General features: G+C 34.4%; 2 protein-coding genes across 2 annotated transcripts; both read right to left on the bottom strand.

Moving 5' to 3' along the window:
* Positions 1–240: 240 nt before the first annotated feature.
* On the bottom strand, positions 241–4,435 carry LOC102608432 (polyadenylate-binding protein RBP47B). Its single transcript, XM_006480068.4, has 6 exons — positions 3,830–4,435; positions 2,404–2,884; positions 1,595–1,677; positions 1,383–1,513; positions 1,051–1,147; positions 241–663 (listed from the first exon to the last, which is right to left on the bottom strand). The coding sequence occupies exons 1-6, from the start codon at positions 4,238–4,240 to the stop codon at positions 529–531; spliced, it is 1,338 nt and encodes a 445-aa protein (XP_006480131.2). The 5' UTR covers positions 4,241–4,435; the 3' UTR covers positions 241–528.
* Positions 4,436–6,853: 2,418 nt separating this feature from the next.
* Positions 6,854–11,774, bottom strand: LOC102608139 (uncharacterized). The gene is made up of 6 exons (XM_006480067.4): positions 11,419–11,774; positions 10,896–11,131; positions 10,558–10,816; positions 7,599–7,778; positions 7,367–7,522; positions 6,854–7,259 (listed from the first exon to the last, which is right to left on the bottom strand). The coding sequence occupies exons 1-6, from the start codon at positions 11,446–11,448 to the stop codon at positions 7,086–7,088; spliced, it is 1,035 nt and encodes a 344-aa protein (XP_006480130.2). The 5' UTR covers positions 11,449–11,774; the 3' UTR covers positions 6,854–7,085.
* Between the last annotated feature and the right edge of the window lie 4,507 nt (positions 11,775–16,281).

Here is a 16,281-nt window from a genome sequence, read left to right as displayed (position 1 = left end):
CCATATAGAGCAAATCTTTTAAGGCGCTATCGGAGTTAAAAAAATGGGGAGCCTAATTGGCCCATCAAGAGGCGCGGATTCAAGTTTTATGGCAGAAATTAACTGACCCGGTTACATTAAAACATTTTATGTAACTCGTCTATTTCTACACGATTAACTGCATAGACAAAAGGGGAAGAAATGCAATCAATCTAAGGATGAGCCAAGACAAAACGTAAGTGATTTCAGGACCAAAACTGATGGGCATTCAAGAGTTCTGTTCTTGGCATTCTCCTCTTGAGTTTAGTTCAGAAACACAAACATAACAATCCCTCTCAAACAGACTCCCCAAGAATGAAAAATAATAATACAAGCCTCACACATCTCCAAGCTATTAAGTATATTCCAGCTACAAAATTCTGCAAACTACAGATTTAGCTACATATTCAGCAGCAAAATCCATCCTACTTTAGTTCATAGATCTCATTGGGTAATTTCAGCCAGTTCAGCAAGTTCAGATTACACGGTGTCGTACTACCCTCATACTTCTTAAGAAGCACCGGGAACCGCTGTTGCAGCATACATGTTTGGATCTTGATTTGGCGGAAAAGCATATCCATTGCCACTATAGCCCTGACCTCCATAGTGTGCCCCATTCCAGTGGTTACTGTGATCTCCTCTCCACTGTCAAAAGCGACATATTCCAAAGAAGAAAGTGAATCAAATGACCAAATAGACCAAAAAGTGCATATAATGATGGGGAAGAAGGGAGCAGAAGGCAAGCCGTTGGTGCTTTAATCGCTGTTCTTGTACAGTAACTAGTCATTTACATAAAAGTAGACTACAACTCAAAACTTTTTGAGTAAGAAAGAGCAACAACTATAGGAAAGTGGGAAAGGTGCAAGTGCTATCATTCCCTTAACAACACAAATAATTACTTATGCACTGCTGAAATATGTCGATGCTAGACCACAGAAAACAAAAGCAAATTACATATTTCTAGGAAAAGTGACGCAAGCAAACGAAAAAGATACAAGAACTTCATTGTAAACATGCAATTGAAAAAATTACCTGTTTGTTCCCAGGATTGCGACCCCAAGAAAGACGGACTGTTTGCTTGCCTATAGCGGTCCCTTGTAACTTCTGCAATGCAACCTCAGCATCCTTTCTGCTAACACAAACAACACAGTGTAGTCATCAAATGGCTACAAAGATTAGTATTAAATATTTTAACCTAAAGACGTATAGCCATATCAATCCTTGTGACTTTGGTCACATTGCATGTAAATGTTTTCCATTGAAGGCATTGTAATTGGCCAGCTGAAATGAGAACACATTTCATAATAATGACAATTACATCTCTACAAGATAAAACTTCAAATGTGGTGAATCAAGAAACTAACCTGTTTGCAAATTGCACAAATCCACATCCTTTACCAACAGGTATTTTAACAGAAAGAATCTCACCAAACTGAGAAAAAGGCTCTCTGAGATCCTCATCACTGACATCAGAATCAAGTGCCCCAACAAATATCTGCAACAAAATACGAGTTTAGAGTAAATGAGATACAGAGACTTGGCAATGATTACAAAAGCAGGGAAAAGATGGACTCACAGTCGCATTATTGGACTCGCCATCAGATTGAGAACCTTGGACCCTAGCACCATTTGACCCAGGTCCACCGGCCAATACAAGAGCTAATCAAAGAAAAAAATTAAAATTATAAAATCCATGACTACATGAAAAGAACAAACAAGAAGAATAACATCAATCATTTGCAAAATCATCCAATGGGACACAACAAACTTGAGATTAAAGTCTCTATGGGAAAAGCAAAATAATGTGGAAAGAACAAGCAAATGAGCACGCAAACAACCAAGCCCTAAGCTGACCTGGAGAAAATGTCCATCCAAAAATGACGTAATAACAATACATTCAGTTCAAGTTGACCCAAGGATAATCACTCAAAGGCTTGGTCAAAGGACAATCAAGAATGGCCAATGAAGGGGTTTCAGATGAAAGTTAAAATTTGGACTGCAAAAATTCAAATTCAAATTAAAAAAAAAAAATGAATTAATAAGATGGTAGGAAAAAATAAAATAAAATAAAAGATCCATATCCTGGCTAGGAGCACAAAGTAGGTCTATCAAAGAGCTAAATTGGATAAACACAGCAAGTGTATATGTTGCCAAAGAAAAAGAAACCAAAGATTGATTAACTTTCATAAAAAATACCTAGACAAATACAGAAATACAGGAGTATTGAAAGAAAAAGAAACCAGACTGAAACTGTGATCATTAATCAACAAATCTAAAGCTACAATTTATGAATTCCAGAGCATAAACTAATAGGAAATCAAAGCTAGCACCTTCAGATCTCCTAGTTTCAACAAGAATAAACAATGCCAAAGCATTATAGCATACCTTGTGAAGAATACTGTTGTTGATATCCAGAAGCCTTTTTGGGGGTTGCAACATCTATGCGCATCGGCCTACTTGAACAATACACACCATTCATTTCGGTCATGGCCCTTGACCTCTCATTTTCATCACCAAATCTAACAAAACCGTAACCTTTTGTACGGCCAGTATTTGAGTCGATGATAACTTTGGCTCCTTTTACAGATGGATACTTGCTAGAAAAGGTCTCCTGCAATATGCTATCAGTTACATCTGGAGCCAAATCTCCTACAAATATAGACAGATCAGAACATGCTTCTGTTCGTCTATCACTGCCACTAAAGGTCGCCCAATTAAGTCGGAAAGGCTGGTCAGTATTTGGCATTAGAGAACCACTATAGCTCTGCAAAACTTTCTCAGCTGCAGCACGTGAATAGAACTCAACAAATCCATACCCTTCTGACTGACCAGTTTGCTTATTGCGGATAACTTTAACATTTACAACCTGCAATGATTAAACACAAGGGTCAATCGTTCATCTATCTGAACAAGACAGGGCAGCAAGCATCAAATTCATCAAAGCTAGCAACATGATTGATGTTAGACTAACTGATGAATGAAACTAAATACCTGTCAAAAGCTGACTTGTCATAAGCACACAATTTATGATAGATTAGACAGGAAAGAACAGCGTTCACAGCATACATTAGGACTGAGGTCTCTACATTAACCTTATAATTTAAGATTGCATTGATCTGTGGGAGCCCAAATCAAATAAACAACTTTTAAATGATTCAATTGTCAAGTTTACTCTAACCATTGTTTTCCCCATATTTACCAGAAATGGTATCGTCATGTTAAGGTAGATCAGTGATCCATTTTCCATTCAGACTAAAGTAGGAAATGGGAGATCACCCCTCCCACCCATAAAGGGATGAACAAACCTTACCCAACCTAAGTTGCATGACTTGAATGACAAATGAAATTTATCAACAAAGAGAGCAGACATTAACAATACATTTCCATTTCAAGATCACCTCATAAGAAAACCAAAAAAAAAAAAAAAGACTTCCTTGACCCCAGAAGGAGTTTGCATTCCATAAACGGACTGCATTATAATCATCAACCTATTTTGTTGATAATTGAGATTACAACAATCAGCTGTCAATTAACTATCCAACCCACATACCCGTAATAACACACTATTTCACCTGTTAAATACAATTGTTGACCTAGCTCAAGCTAGCATGCATTTCATTTTATCCAGCAATTTAACAACGACAACTATCACAAAAACATCAGTGAGCATAACATTGAGAAACAAGATCCCACTACATTAATCAACTAGCATTGAAACTTGTAATTTTAGCAAAAGATCCACCTAGATTCAACCTCTGTAATCTTCTAAAACATAATTTTTTATAATAAAAAAAAAACCTATAAATCTGACCTGACCAGTATGTGAGAAACAATTATGAAGAAAAGTTTCGTCCATCCAATGAAACAAATCACCAATCCATATAGTCTTAGTCTCGTCATTAGTAAAATTATTATTAGATCCGTTTTGTTTTCCGTTACTCAATCCATGTTGCTGCTGCTGCTGCTGCTTTACGCCGCCGCCGTTCTGATAATACGGGTGACCGCCGCCGCCGTACGGCATATAATGATGAGGATACATCATCATCTGCTGCTGTTGCATCATGGCCATCGCCGCCGCCGGATACTGCATCATAGCCATCCACTGCTGCTGGTGCGGCGGGACCCAGTGGTATGGCTGCTGTGGCGTCGGCTGAGATCCTCCTCCAGCTCCTCCGGACACCGCCGCCGCGGCGTTCGCGTCTCCGCCGTTAGATTGCTGCATCCTCTCTGATCTGATTGGAGGACTAAAATCAACTAATAAAAAATTTTCTTTTTTCAACTCACTCACTCACTCTCTCTCTCTCTCTCGTGAAAGATTTTAGTTTTAAACTCTGCTACGCGTAAAGAGCGAGCGAGCTCGGCTAGAGAGAGATTTCAAGAGAGTTGACAAAAGCGCATGCCTTGAGGTTTTATAGGGAGGCTGCGGCTTTGTGTTGTGTGCGTGTGTGGGATCTGATCAGACGAGGGTTGGGGTTTAAGACCTCGGTTGCAACGATCATCTGTCGTCCGTGACGTTTGGGCTCCACTCTTGGTGCTTACGTGTACGGCTCAGATGCAACCGACGGTGTCTTATTTAAATCAACACAAGTGTTTTCTACGTATTTTTTTTAACTAATTAATGTTTTTAAATTAAGAAGTTTGTGAGTTCGAGTTTGATATTCTATTTATGCACTTATTTAAGGAAAGTTATGCATTTATATAGGTTCCAAAGGTGATGGATCACAATGATTTGAGTTTATTCAAGCAAAGACTTTAAGGATTCAAATTATTTATTAGATGGTATAATATTAATTTTATAAATTATAAAATTCATCTATTAAAATTTCTGATTTTGTTGTTTATAAAAATCATTATTCCTTTTTTATTCACAATAATAATATATACATACAATGAGACTTTTTTTTAAAAAAATTTCTATACTTCATAAATTATTTAATAATAATAAGCTTTTACCTAAAAAATGGTAAACTTCGAAATTACTTCATTAAATCATTAGTTTTCTTAATTTTTTTTTTTAATGTTTGATAAGAGTGTATTAATATATACACAACACACCTTATATGTTATGCATAAATATTACTATTGAGTTAAGTTATTTCTAAATATCGCTCTTAAAAAGTTGGTTTATTGTAGTGAAGGAAGAAGTTTATAACCATTAATTTAGGGATGTGATGAATAAGGCGCGTACTAATTTATTTATATATATATAAAAAATTTGCAGTAACGACTATATATAAATAAAATTTTCAATAAAGTTCTCATACCCTAATCAGATAATGACTCTTATATATGTAATGTTGTGGGATTCGCCTCTAAATTTGAAATTTGGTTGTGCTATTATTACATGAAGCTATTTATTCAAATTGTTATATTTTTTTGCAAGTGAAATTAGAATATCCATTTCATTTTTTTTTTATAGAATTCTTTCATAAATTAATTTTAGATAACCACATTAATACTACTAAAAATGCTCAGGTGCGAACGCGTTTTCTTTGTAATGCCGTAAAAGTGCTTTATTTGTGACAGGCACACTCGTTAACTTTGTTAATCACATCTTAAATAACACACTTAAAAGAGCGGGTTAAATATTTTTCCAAGAAAAGTGAATTAACTAACGATGCTGAGTCGGGCCTTCTACGATGATATGCGTGTCGTCTGTCTGAACGCAATCTTAAACCGTCGGTGAAACGTAAAGCAAATCGTACGGCTGCGGCACGGGTACCTTCCCATATCAGAAAGATTTTGCAAATTTGATGAAGTGGACCGGTCAAAATATGGGCCGTGTGGGGCCGACGGCCATGGTGTTTGCGATGTAGCAGTCAAAGGAAGGTGCCGTTCGGAACTTTGAAATTTGAATTAGTCCCCGACGTGCATACACCATATGTCTACTCAACACAAGTTGCCTAAAGACAGAATCGAAAAGGAAAAAAAAAAATCAATTACTAGATGTTATTTCATCATAAGTAATTTTTTGGTCAGAAATTATAAGTACGGAAAAACTTTAAAAAATTATAAAATTATACAATTTTAAAGATTTACAATTTTAAATTTTTAAAATTATGCAATTTTAAAATTTTTCAGTATGAAAAATTTCAGACTAAAATATTTCTCATATATATATATATATATATATGAAATTTATCATTATGCATTAATGATAGTACCCTCGGGCACCAGGAAATAATTAGATTTTATTAATTTTCTAATAATCTATCTAATAATTTTTTTATTTGACTAGATTTTAACTAAATTGTACTGAAATTCGTCTCTAAAATTGGACATCAAAGACCTTATCTTGCATCAACTTCAGTTACACACCCATCACAAACCTGTAAATACTTGCATAACAGCTCAAATCAGGATAATAACGTAAGACCACTCGTGTTCTTGAGTTGTTCGATCAATTTCAAGACAACAAAGCAAAATAAGGTAGTGTGGTACAGCTGCAAATAAATCACAGCCATAAATAACAACTGTACTACAGAAGACTTGCCAGCGTAAATGATGACGGTGCCAAATCTACAGTCCTTTTAGTAACGGAGAAATCTGCCTAGTTGAGAAATTGAGTATTTAACAAAGAACATCCGGTTAAAGCATGCAGCATGGTATTAATGGAGACCTTTCTACAACTTGCTAACATTTGAGAAAAATCATAGTTCTTAAACCAGTGGATTCGGATAGCTGTTAGAAGACTTAAGTAGTGAGGCAATGTGAAATTTGTTTGACATTGCCAGAAAAGTCTAGAAGTTATATGATCCTTCGTCTTTGTGTTCTTGGATCCTTAAGATCTGCACAACAGATGAGAAAAGTATAGATGGAGGAAGTACTCAAGAGGAAAACAACAATTTTCTCTCTTGATTAGCTTAATAAACAACAGAGTTTCTGTGGAAAATAGGAAAACCAAAAAAAGAATCAAAAGAATATTAAGTGAGGGAAGAAAAAAAAAAAAGCAGATGCGGCACTCGGCAGCCAAAATTTCAATAGGGCGGTCTCCCACTGGCTCCTACACTGAATGAATATGGGAATGAAAACAGGAAAAAAGAAAAACTATGTACGTCATACTGAGTTCACTTTCGATACTCCCCATGTAGGAAGCTTTCATACTGAGTTCCTTTCAGTGCCTTCTGGACATCATCCCAGTTCTGAACATAATTAGCCAGTGGCCCTCTGTGTATTTTTACCTGACGACTCCTTAAATCCCTCTGCGGGACCTTTAGAAATTCTTGAATGTCCGCTAATTTCTGCAACAACAACAGATATTGAATATTTTAGGAACCCATATTCAAACAAAAGAATGATCCAACAATGAGCGGAGTACCAGCTTTCCTGGAACAATAGTGTGTCTTACAGTGTGGTTTTTAAGTATATCTTCATAGTAAACAATTATATGCCGAGTGCTCTTGAAGTACTCCAAAGCTTTGGTTTGTGTATCTTCTACTTGCTTCATATCACGGATGAGCAATGTTGCATTAATTAAAGGTTTGTATCTTGCAAGTATCTCTGCCTGAAACCATTAAATATTATAAGTTCAAAAACTTCCATTTGAAAAGAGAGGGGTGGGAGGTGAGAGGGAAAGAGACCTCATGCGGTGAATGAACGTGTGATTTGTGGGTCCCGTTCAATAGCTTAGCATTTCGATCATATGAATTTGCAAGTACTGAAATCATCCTGCGCAACTGATTTCTTCTGAAGAGAAATATAGCCGAAACACCTCTTGTTCTGAAGTACTCTGCTATTTCTTCATGATGCTGCAACAAACCCTGCATGAAGAAACCATTACTTGTTGCAGCGTATAATCACCATTACCAAATTTTATCCAAAAAACATGCATAAAACAGGAAAAACCAAAATGCTGCATTAACTGGTGAGTCCAACCTACCCATTTACATTTAGGACGTGTATAAATTAACATAGTTTTATTAATTCCCATCAACACTCATTCATGCAGCCCCTTTAAGTTAGAATTTCAAAGTGCCCTTGTCCACTGGATGTTGATCTGAGTCCTGAACCCCCTATAACTAGAAAAAGGCATTATCTATCAAGTTTCTAATTGAATAGATTTTTGTCAGTACTTTTCTTCTGGGAAAGAATCAGCTTACTTTATCTCTAACACCACAGCTTCGGACTTCACTTGTTGTAATCGTGTAAACTACATCAAATAACACATTCAATAATGTCCTATTGCCATACTGTTCACATCCTGACAAGATTGAAACCTGGTTCCTACTATGCTGGTTCTGTAAAATATCTTAGTTGCCAACTCTCAGTTGCTACCGTAGGCATAAAGACTTTCAAAAGAACAGTCATAAATTACTACAGTATCATTCCTAATACAGCTTCTACAAACCTAGCAACAACGCCCTAAGGGTGCGTTTGGCACATTGTATTGTATTATGCTGTATTGTATTATTTTAATGCTGGTGTATTGTATTATTTTGTATTGCATTAGCACTGTATTATAATAATGTTGTACAATGTTTGGTAATACACTGTACTGTATTAATTTTTTTTTGTGATTAACTTCAATTATATATTTTAAAAAATAATATTTATTAATACTTAAAAAAACTAAATATGTGGTCTTAAATTTTAAAAATTTAATAATTTTTTTTAGTGTAAATGTTAAATTTTATTGAGAAATGATGACAACTATTATCTTTTTTTAAAAACAAATTTCTAAACCCAAATTTAGTTATGAATAAGGGTTGTACAACAATTGTCTTTTTATAAACAAAATTCTTAAAAAAAATAATAATTACCAATACTAATTCCCATAGCACAATAAAATAAAAATTTTGTGAAGGCATTCAATCTCATCTCAAACAAATCTCATCTATCATTGTCGTCTTTAACCAATCTACAAAATCAAACCCCTTGAATCAAACATAGAAAGGAACTAAGGGAGGTAGCAGCAGCTATTAGTGGTTATATGAAGATGATGAAGAAATGGAGGAGAAGATGACAAACAAGAAACTGAGAAGAGGAAGAAACAGACAAGACGAAAAAGAAGAGGGGAAAAGGAAAAAAATAATAATAAAAGAAAAATGAGAGAGGGAAACAGATATGACAAAGAAGAAGAGGGGAAAAGGGAAAAAAATAAAAGAAAAAAAGAGAGAGAGTGAGAATTAGAGAAGACGAAGAAGAAGAGGGGAAAAGGAAAAAAGAAAAGAGAGAAAAACAGAGAAGATGAAGAAGAAGAGGGGAAAAGGAAAAAAAATAAAACAAAAAAAGAGAGAGAGTAACAGGGAAGACGAAAAAAAAGAGGGGAAAGGGAAAAAAAAGAAAAAAGAAAGAGAGAGAAATAGAGGAGACGAAGAAGAAGGAGCCAATGCAGTATAAACCCGAGTCTCACTCGGGTTTCCGTTATGCGGGGTTTCCCGCATTAATTTTTTTCTTAATGCAATACCGGAGACGTGCAAAACATTGTATTGTCATATTTTAATGCAATGCAGAGTGCTAATACAGTATAATGCAGCATGCCAAACATGGCCTAGAAGTACTATGTACGTTCTTAATTGTTTTCATTCTTTTACCCTAGAACCTAAATACCTAATAAAGCAGCGTCCTACCAGTCCAACTAAAGAGTCTGTCTAAGAATTATTAGTCACTTCACTGACAGCTTCATCCTTGAACTTGACTATCGTCATTACCTTTCACATGACAATGCAAGCTGGATAACTAGCTGAAATGCATTCGTGAGGTTAAGATATCATATGTAATAAATTCCATAGTGAATCCAGATATCAAAATCAGACATAAAAGTGACTGGAAAAATGTCATTTTTGAAATCTAGGAGATAGATTTGAATGTCGTGAAAATTTTGTAATTTTTTTTTTTTAAATCTGAAAGTTAACTGCTTATTTTCACAAACATAATTCTATTTAAATTACGAATCAAGAAGAAAGTATAAACTTAGGCAAATCATTGCATTGCATTAACATCTAAAAAGCTTCAAGATCTTTTCAGAGAATAGCATAGCAGTTAGGATCAACATATTAACTGTTCCAGTAAAATCACCTTAATAATAGATATAAGGAAATGAGCTCAGAAAGAATGAGCACAATTATTTTGCTAGACAGAATCAGAAAAAATTGCATGAATTAGAACACATACTCTCCAATCTGAAGTCATAGGACTGTTCATTTGTAGGTCATATTTGGGTATTCAAAATTAATATCCCTAGTCATACTTTATCTGAAGCTAAACATTACTTGACAGGAGACCCCATAGGCAACTTCATATTACCAGAAAGAAGATCTTTTAGTATTTTTACGTTCACCCTCTTTTGTTTTGGCCTGGGAATCTTGTTACCATCCTCAGAATCCTAATCATGACCAACTATTTTTTGAAAAAAAAAAAAAAACTAATAATATCACAGAGAACGAGGCAATCCCCAGGAATATACCACAAATCATGCTTTTACTCATAAAAGAGAGAAGTGAGGAACAGACATAAATAACTTCTATAAAATTAACTACCAACTAAAGGACGTTGAAAACTAAAACTTATTAACGAGCATTTCCAGTATAGCAGTCTCACCTGATTAAGCATCCACTTCAACCCAACTGCGGCTGTGCACTCATTCTTGGAAGCACTACTGAACCAATCCAGATTATAAATTTTATCCAAAGTTTCCATGATGGTGGAAGCATTACTCCTCCTTACTTTAACAGAGAAAACCTCCCCATTTGAGCTTATATTAGTATGATTATTTAACAATGTTTCAAACCATCCACTGCCCGATCGCTGCATTGACAGAATAGCAAAATACCGCACAGGATTGCACGCACATTCAGCCCTAGTCATACATCGAAAAACCATATCAAAACCATTATCATCAAGACTAAACTAAGAGGGCAACATAGATTATATCTTACCGGCTATAAGTTTTGGGTTTAGGATAATGCACGTAAGGAATCTCCCACGGTTCAATATTAGGCACTGGGCAAGGCCTTTCAATAACTTGAACATTCAAAAATTCAGACTTTGTCCGGGCGCTGATTTGCTTTACACAGACCGAGCATATATACACACCACAGACCATTACAAACACCAATACTAACATTCTCAACACCAGAGGAGACTTCTTAGGAGACTTTAAATTGAAAGTATCCTGAAATTTAAAAATTTAACCAGATGTCAACACACAATAAGAAATGCAAAACATTCATTAATCACTTTTAATATAAACAAAAGTTAACTATACACACGTCCTAAATAAAAGGAAATCTGGGTAATGGGGACTTGCTTCTGTTTGACAAAAGGAAACCCGAAAACAAAGGAAACAAAATATTATTTATTCAAAACCCAGATCACAAACACTCACATGGGAACCAAAAATATAATTAAATGGAAAAAAAAAAAAAAGAAAGAAAGAGAGAAGATATATAAACATTTTACCTTGGTGAAGGAACAGAGATCTTCAGCCATGGGGTTGAATTAAAAAGCTCAAAAAGTCATCCGTCAGCTCAGTTTCTTTGCAAAGCTCCCACCTTTACTCTCTTTTTTCAATTTTCACCAGAGCTTTTTTCCAGCTCTCATTTTAAATTCATAAATTGATGATTTACAGACAACTGAAAAAAGGAAAAATAAAAGCTGTTCCTTCCTCGTATTGTATGTTTATGTTAAGACCGTTGGTTGCACGGTCGCTTGCTGCTCGTTAAAATTTGTTAGTGTTTTTGTGTTTTCGTGCTTTGTGTATTGACTGGTGCTGGGTCTTCTGATTCACCAGTGGATCTTGGTAGTATTGTATACTCGCGAGGTACGAAATTAAATCCTATTAGATTAAGAAAAATTATTAATAATACCAATGATTACAACTAGTTTTAACGACATTGATTTAAAGGAGGAAACGATGTCGTTTGCAGTGACGCGGAACCACTCAGTTGGCAAGTCATTATTTGTTTATTTTAATAATGATTTATTTATGGCCCCACCCGTGTCTTTTCGGACGCCTTTTCTGTGAAGTTTGGTAACGGCACTTTGCTTTTTTTTTTCTTTCCAAATCATTCCTTTCTATATATTTAAAAGAAAAAAAAATTCCTTCAAAAAAAAAAAAAAAAGAGAAAGAAAAAAATTATTAAACAAAAATATTTGGACCCAAAAAAAAATATTAAACAAAAATGAATGCCTAATGCCTTGCCAAATGCCTTTGCCAAAGAAATAATAATGATTTTATTAATAATATAGCAATTAGAATTATTAACCAATGGAAATTCACCCGATGGCGTAGTACGTGGTAAAGTGTTTTTTTGTCCACTCATTCGAGTGTTATTTGGGTCATTTCATACGCTTTGATTATTAAAAGTTAATTTTTTTAATATCTAAAAATAAATTCGACTCGTTGTGAGATTAGGTATTCGATTTGATTTTATATTTTCGATTTATTGTGCTTTTATATATACACACACACATCATTATAATTCACAACTAGTTAATTCATCTCACGATACATGTAAATTAAAAATAGAGCTCTCAAATTTGTATGAATGAACAGTTAAATTTCATCTGTTTCATAATTATATAGCTCCATCTCATTGGCTTGGGAATAAAAAAATTAAAAATTCAGATTCATTTGGTTAGTGAAATTTATCTGTTTCAACAAAGATAAAGGTATCAAGCCACTCGACCTTTGGCCGAGTGGTCAGGGCTGTTGCCCTCCAACTTGAAAGACAGCAGTTCAAACTCCCACAAATGCATTGTGGGGGTATTTCATTCCTCAATTAAATTTGAGTGAAGACAATCTTCTTCCTTACCCAAGTGTGAGGAGTAGACATCCCTCGAATATTTGTGAGGGTTAAAATCTGGGCAACACTTTATTAGCATTGATGTAAGTTGGTCCCAGTAATAGTCTGATTTGTAAATATCAGTTATAGTCTCATGTAATATGAGTTGTAATTTGAGCAATAGTCTCATGTAATAAAAAAAAAATAAAAATAAAGGTATCAATGTGAAATAATACCCAAACTAAAATTAATATGCTATATTATACACCAATATGAATACACTGTGATGTTCTCAACCCAAATAGATCAGATTCATTAACAAAAAAGCTTGCATGTGTGTTTCTAGAATTGTAGAACATTAACTGTTTATTATGCCAAATTTAGAGTTTTAAATATGTTTTTCGCATTAAAAGTTGCAGCTCCTCAACTTAATTGAAGAATAAAAGAAAAGAAAGTTAAAATCCAGTATAAGGGCTTAACAATAATGATGTGCCATTATGAAGAATGAGATTATTAATATGAATTTAATCAATATTGAACGTGTAGTCTAAGCTGGTATCAATTATTGAAATTCATAGTCCCATTCCCATGTTGGTTACAATAATTTACTTGGTGAGTGACTCTTTACAGAGTATGGATATGGAATTTTTATTCGGTTATTTCCCCATATTCTTGTTGCTTTCTTCATGTTAAGTTGCATTATATCACTTCTAATGGCACATATAAATGTAGCCCACATCATATTTAAATTTGAAATCGAAAGAAACATATAATGATACAAAAACAACTAAAATTCTAGCACAGAAATGAGGTAGCTAGACTCCAAGCTGCTCAGTGCTCACCTAACATTCTAACTTTTAAATTAGTATACTTTTAGCTTATGGCATGCGTTTTAATATAGACCATATGATATGTAATTTTAGTATAGACCATTTAATATAGCATATTTCACGCGTTTTAATTATTAGACTTTTAGTTTACTTACGGTCCGTTTGGGGCAGCGCAGGCGCATCTGCTCTCCATGCTTTATTTCAGAGGATATTCCCATAAATTAAAGTATGGCAGGGCAGCTGTCTCAAATGGTCTCTTAAAAGGCTATATAATTTTTAAATTCACTACATGATAATTAAAATTAATATCTAATAATAAATAGCTTTAAGCTCGATTCTGTAATTTGTGTCTAATTTTGTAATTTATTTCTATTACGTTTCATTTTTTTTTAAAAAAAATGCAATTATCAAATTGATGCAATTATAACTTAATTGATACATTGAGGAAGAAGAGATGGATGAGCACTGAGCTGAAAATGGGAGGAAAAAAAAATATGAGAGTTCAAAACAAAAGTTCTCAAGAAGGCATATTACTTGGATTTGACAGTTGGAATCTCAATATATCTCATATATCTCATTCAATAAAAATGTCAAATATGTATTACTCCCATTAAAAAACTCATGTTGGCTCATAGGGATTCATGTGGGGTGCCACCTATTCTTGCTGTGTTGGCTCGATACCCGCCCGAGATCTGCTTTCTTGTTTAACCCTGGTTCCAGCCTTAATCCCGAAGCAACCCATTGCAGCCAAGCCCATGAATCAGAAACAATTTTTTTTTTTAAATTAAAAGTTTATTAATAGAAAACAATTACATTGATTTATCTTTACAGACATAAGCATCAATCTCAGTTGGAGCTTCCTCTAGCCAAACTTTCTCAATGGAATTTGTAGGTGCCGTATTCCAAAAGACACCTAACCATACTACGTGTCCATCTTATTAGATAACAAAAGTTATTCCGGGATAAAAAACACCCAAGCTATTTTAGGATAAATAACATCCAAGTTATTTTGGGGGAATAACATCTAAGGAAAAAAATTTTCTGGAGTTTATAAAAATGGCAAGAGGGGGGAATTAATTCTTCAATCCATTAGCCTAAGGAAATCGCGTCCAAAGGTCATACGAGTAAGGAAACATACAGGGCTGTAATAATTCCCTAGATCATATTCACCTCCACGTGTACAGAAATGATGGCTGACACATGTCATTAGATTGAGGGTTCAAAACAAAACCCTAAATCCACATCACTCATCATCTATAAATAAAGACTCATCTCTAAGAGAATATGAGGTTTTTGTCCTCCAAAAAAAATATTGTTCATATCTAGAGAGAGAAACTCATTTTTTCCATTTTTCTTCTTTCTTTAATCTTAACCAAACACCAATTTAGGCGTCGGAGTGCCTTTTTCAGATACTCACCCCTCTAGAATCGAGGTCAACAATCGTAACAAGTTATTCACAAGCTACAAATACATGTGAAGGTAAAAAATTCCAACCACCTTCAGAATTACATAGAGCTAATTTAGCTAGATGACATGCAACTTTATTACAGGACCGTGGAGCAAAATTCACTTGGAAAGAATTCTCAGAAGAAGATAAGACTTCTTGAATGTCGGAGATTAACCACCCCATTTAACATCTGTTGTGCATTTTGTTACTAATAAGATTAATGACGTTGAGACAATCATACTTAATTATAGCTGGAGCCAACTCAATGTCCATCACCAACTGAATTCCTTTTTTCACAGTGACAGCTTTTACAAACTCTATATCTTCAGAAAAGATCACCTTGCAAATAGAGGCTTCCATAACTTCGCCTTCCAAATTACGGACTAATACTCCAATACCAGCACGATCTTCCTTAGAACTAACAGCTGCATCAATGTTGACTTTGTACCATGAAAAGGGGAGGACTTTGCCAACACAGCCTGGGAGTATTGGGTTTAATGCTCTTGCTGGTTCCACGTTACAAAGTGTCTACTCTAAATGGATTCATTGCATTCGCAGCTCGGACAACAATTGCTTAAGGCTCACTAATAGCTTTACTATAAATAATATGATTCCTAGCTAGCCAAATTGATCAACACAAAACTTCCCATTCTTCAAACTCATCTTTTGTTAATATAGATGATATATGAATGGACAAATTAGAAAACTCCATAGGCATTGTAAGCTTTAGGCAGGAATAAAACCTCGTGAGCTTCCATACCTTTTTTGCTTGTTTACACCCCCATCAAAGCATGATATTGATCCTCATAAGTAAACCCACAACAAGGGCATGAAAGAGCAACTGAAATTTTCCTTTTATGCAAATTTGAATTAGTGGGTAGAATATTGGAAAAGGATCTCCAATAAAAGATTTTAATCTTGGATGGTAAGGACAAATTCCAAAAACACTTCCACCGCCCAATTTTAGGGTCTATTTGGGTTAGCTTTTGCTTTTGCTTCTACTTAAAAGTAAAATATAAGTAAAAACTCTAGCTTATTTTTGTTGTTTGGATGACTATAGTAAAAGATCTTTTTTTTTTTTAATGAGAAGCTCTTTTTTAAGTGTTTGGATGACCATCTAAAAAAGACATTTTAATAATTATAAAGTCATTAATACCCTTAAATATTTGAGTCTAACAAATACTTATCAAATTTAAAAATCAATGACAAACAAAATAATTATTTGATCAATCTAGTTAAACTTTTACAAATTAATGTACCG

The sequence above is a fragment of the Citrus sinensis genome, chromosome 8 (genome assembly GCF_022201045.2).
Source record: "Citrus sinensis cultivar Valencia sweet orange chromosome 8, DVS_A1.0, whole genome shotgun sequence".
NCBI classification, from domain to species: domain Eukaryota; kingdom Viridiplantae; phylum Streptophyta; class Magnoliopsida; order Sapindales; family Rutaceae; genus Citrus; species Citrus sinensis.
The sequence above is the reverse complement of the archived record's forward strand: the minus strand, read 5'-3'. Positions and strand labels throughout refer to the sequence as shown.

Excerpts from the sequence above, each read along its gene's own strand:
- LOC102608432 (XM_006480068.4), bottom strand. The coding sequence starts at position 4,240 with ATGCAGCAATCTAACGGCGGAGACGCGAACGCCGCGGCGGCGGTGTCC. Across the intron at positions 1,148-1,382 it reads TTTGTGCAATTTGCAAACAG|AAAGGATGCTGAGGTTGCAT; the intron begins GTTAGTTTCTTG and ends TTGTGTTAGCAG. Across the intron at positions 664-1,050 it reads GCAATCCTGGGAACAAACAG|TGGAGAGGAGATCACAGTAA; the intron begins GTAATTTTTTCA and ends CGCTTTTGACAG.
- LOC102608139 (XM_006480067.4), bottom strand. The coding sequence starts at position 11,448 with ATGGCTGAAGATCTCTGTTCCTTCACCAAG. Across the intron at positions 10,817-10,895 it reads AAACCCAAAACTTATAGCCG|GGCTGAATGTGCGTGCAATC; the intron begins GTAAGATATAAT and ends ATGTATGACTAG. Across the intron at positions 7,523-7,598 it reads ACGTTCATTCACCGCATGAG|GCAGAGATACTTGCAAGATA; the intron begins GTCTCTTTCCCT and ends TAATGGTTTCAG.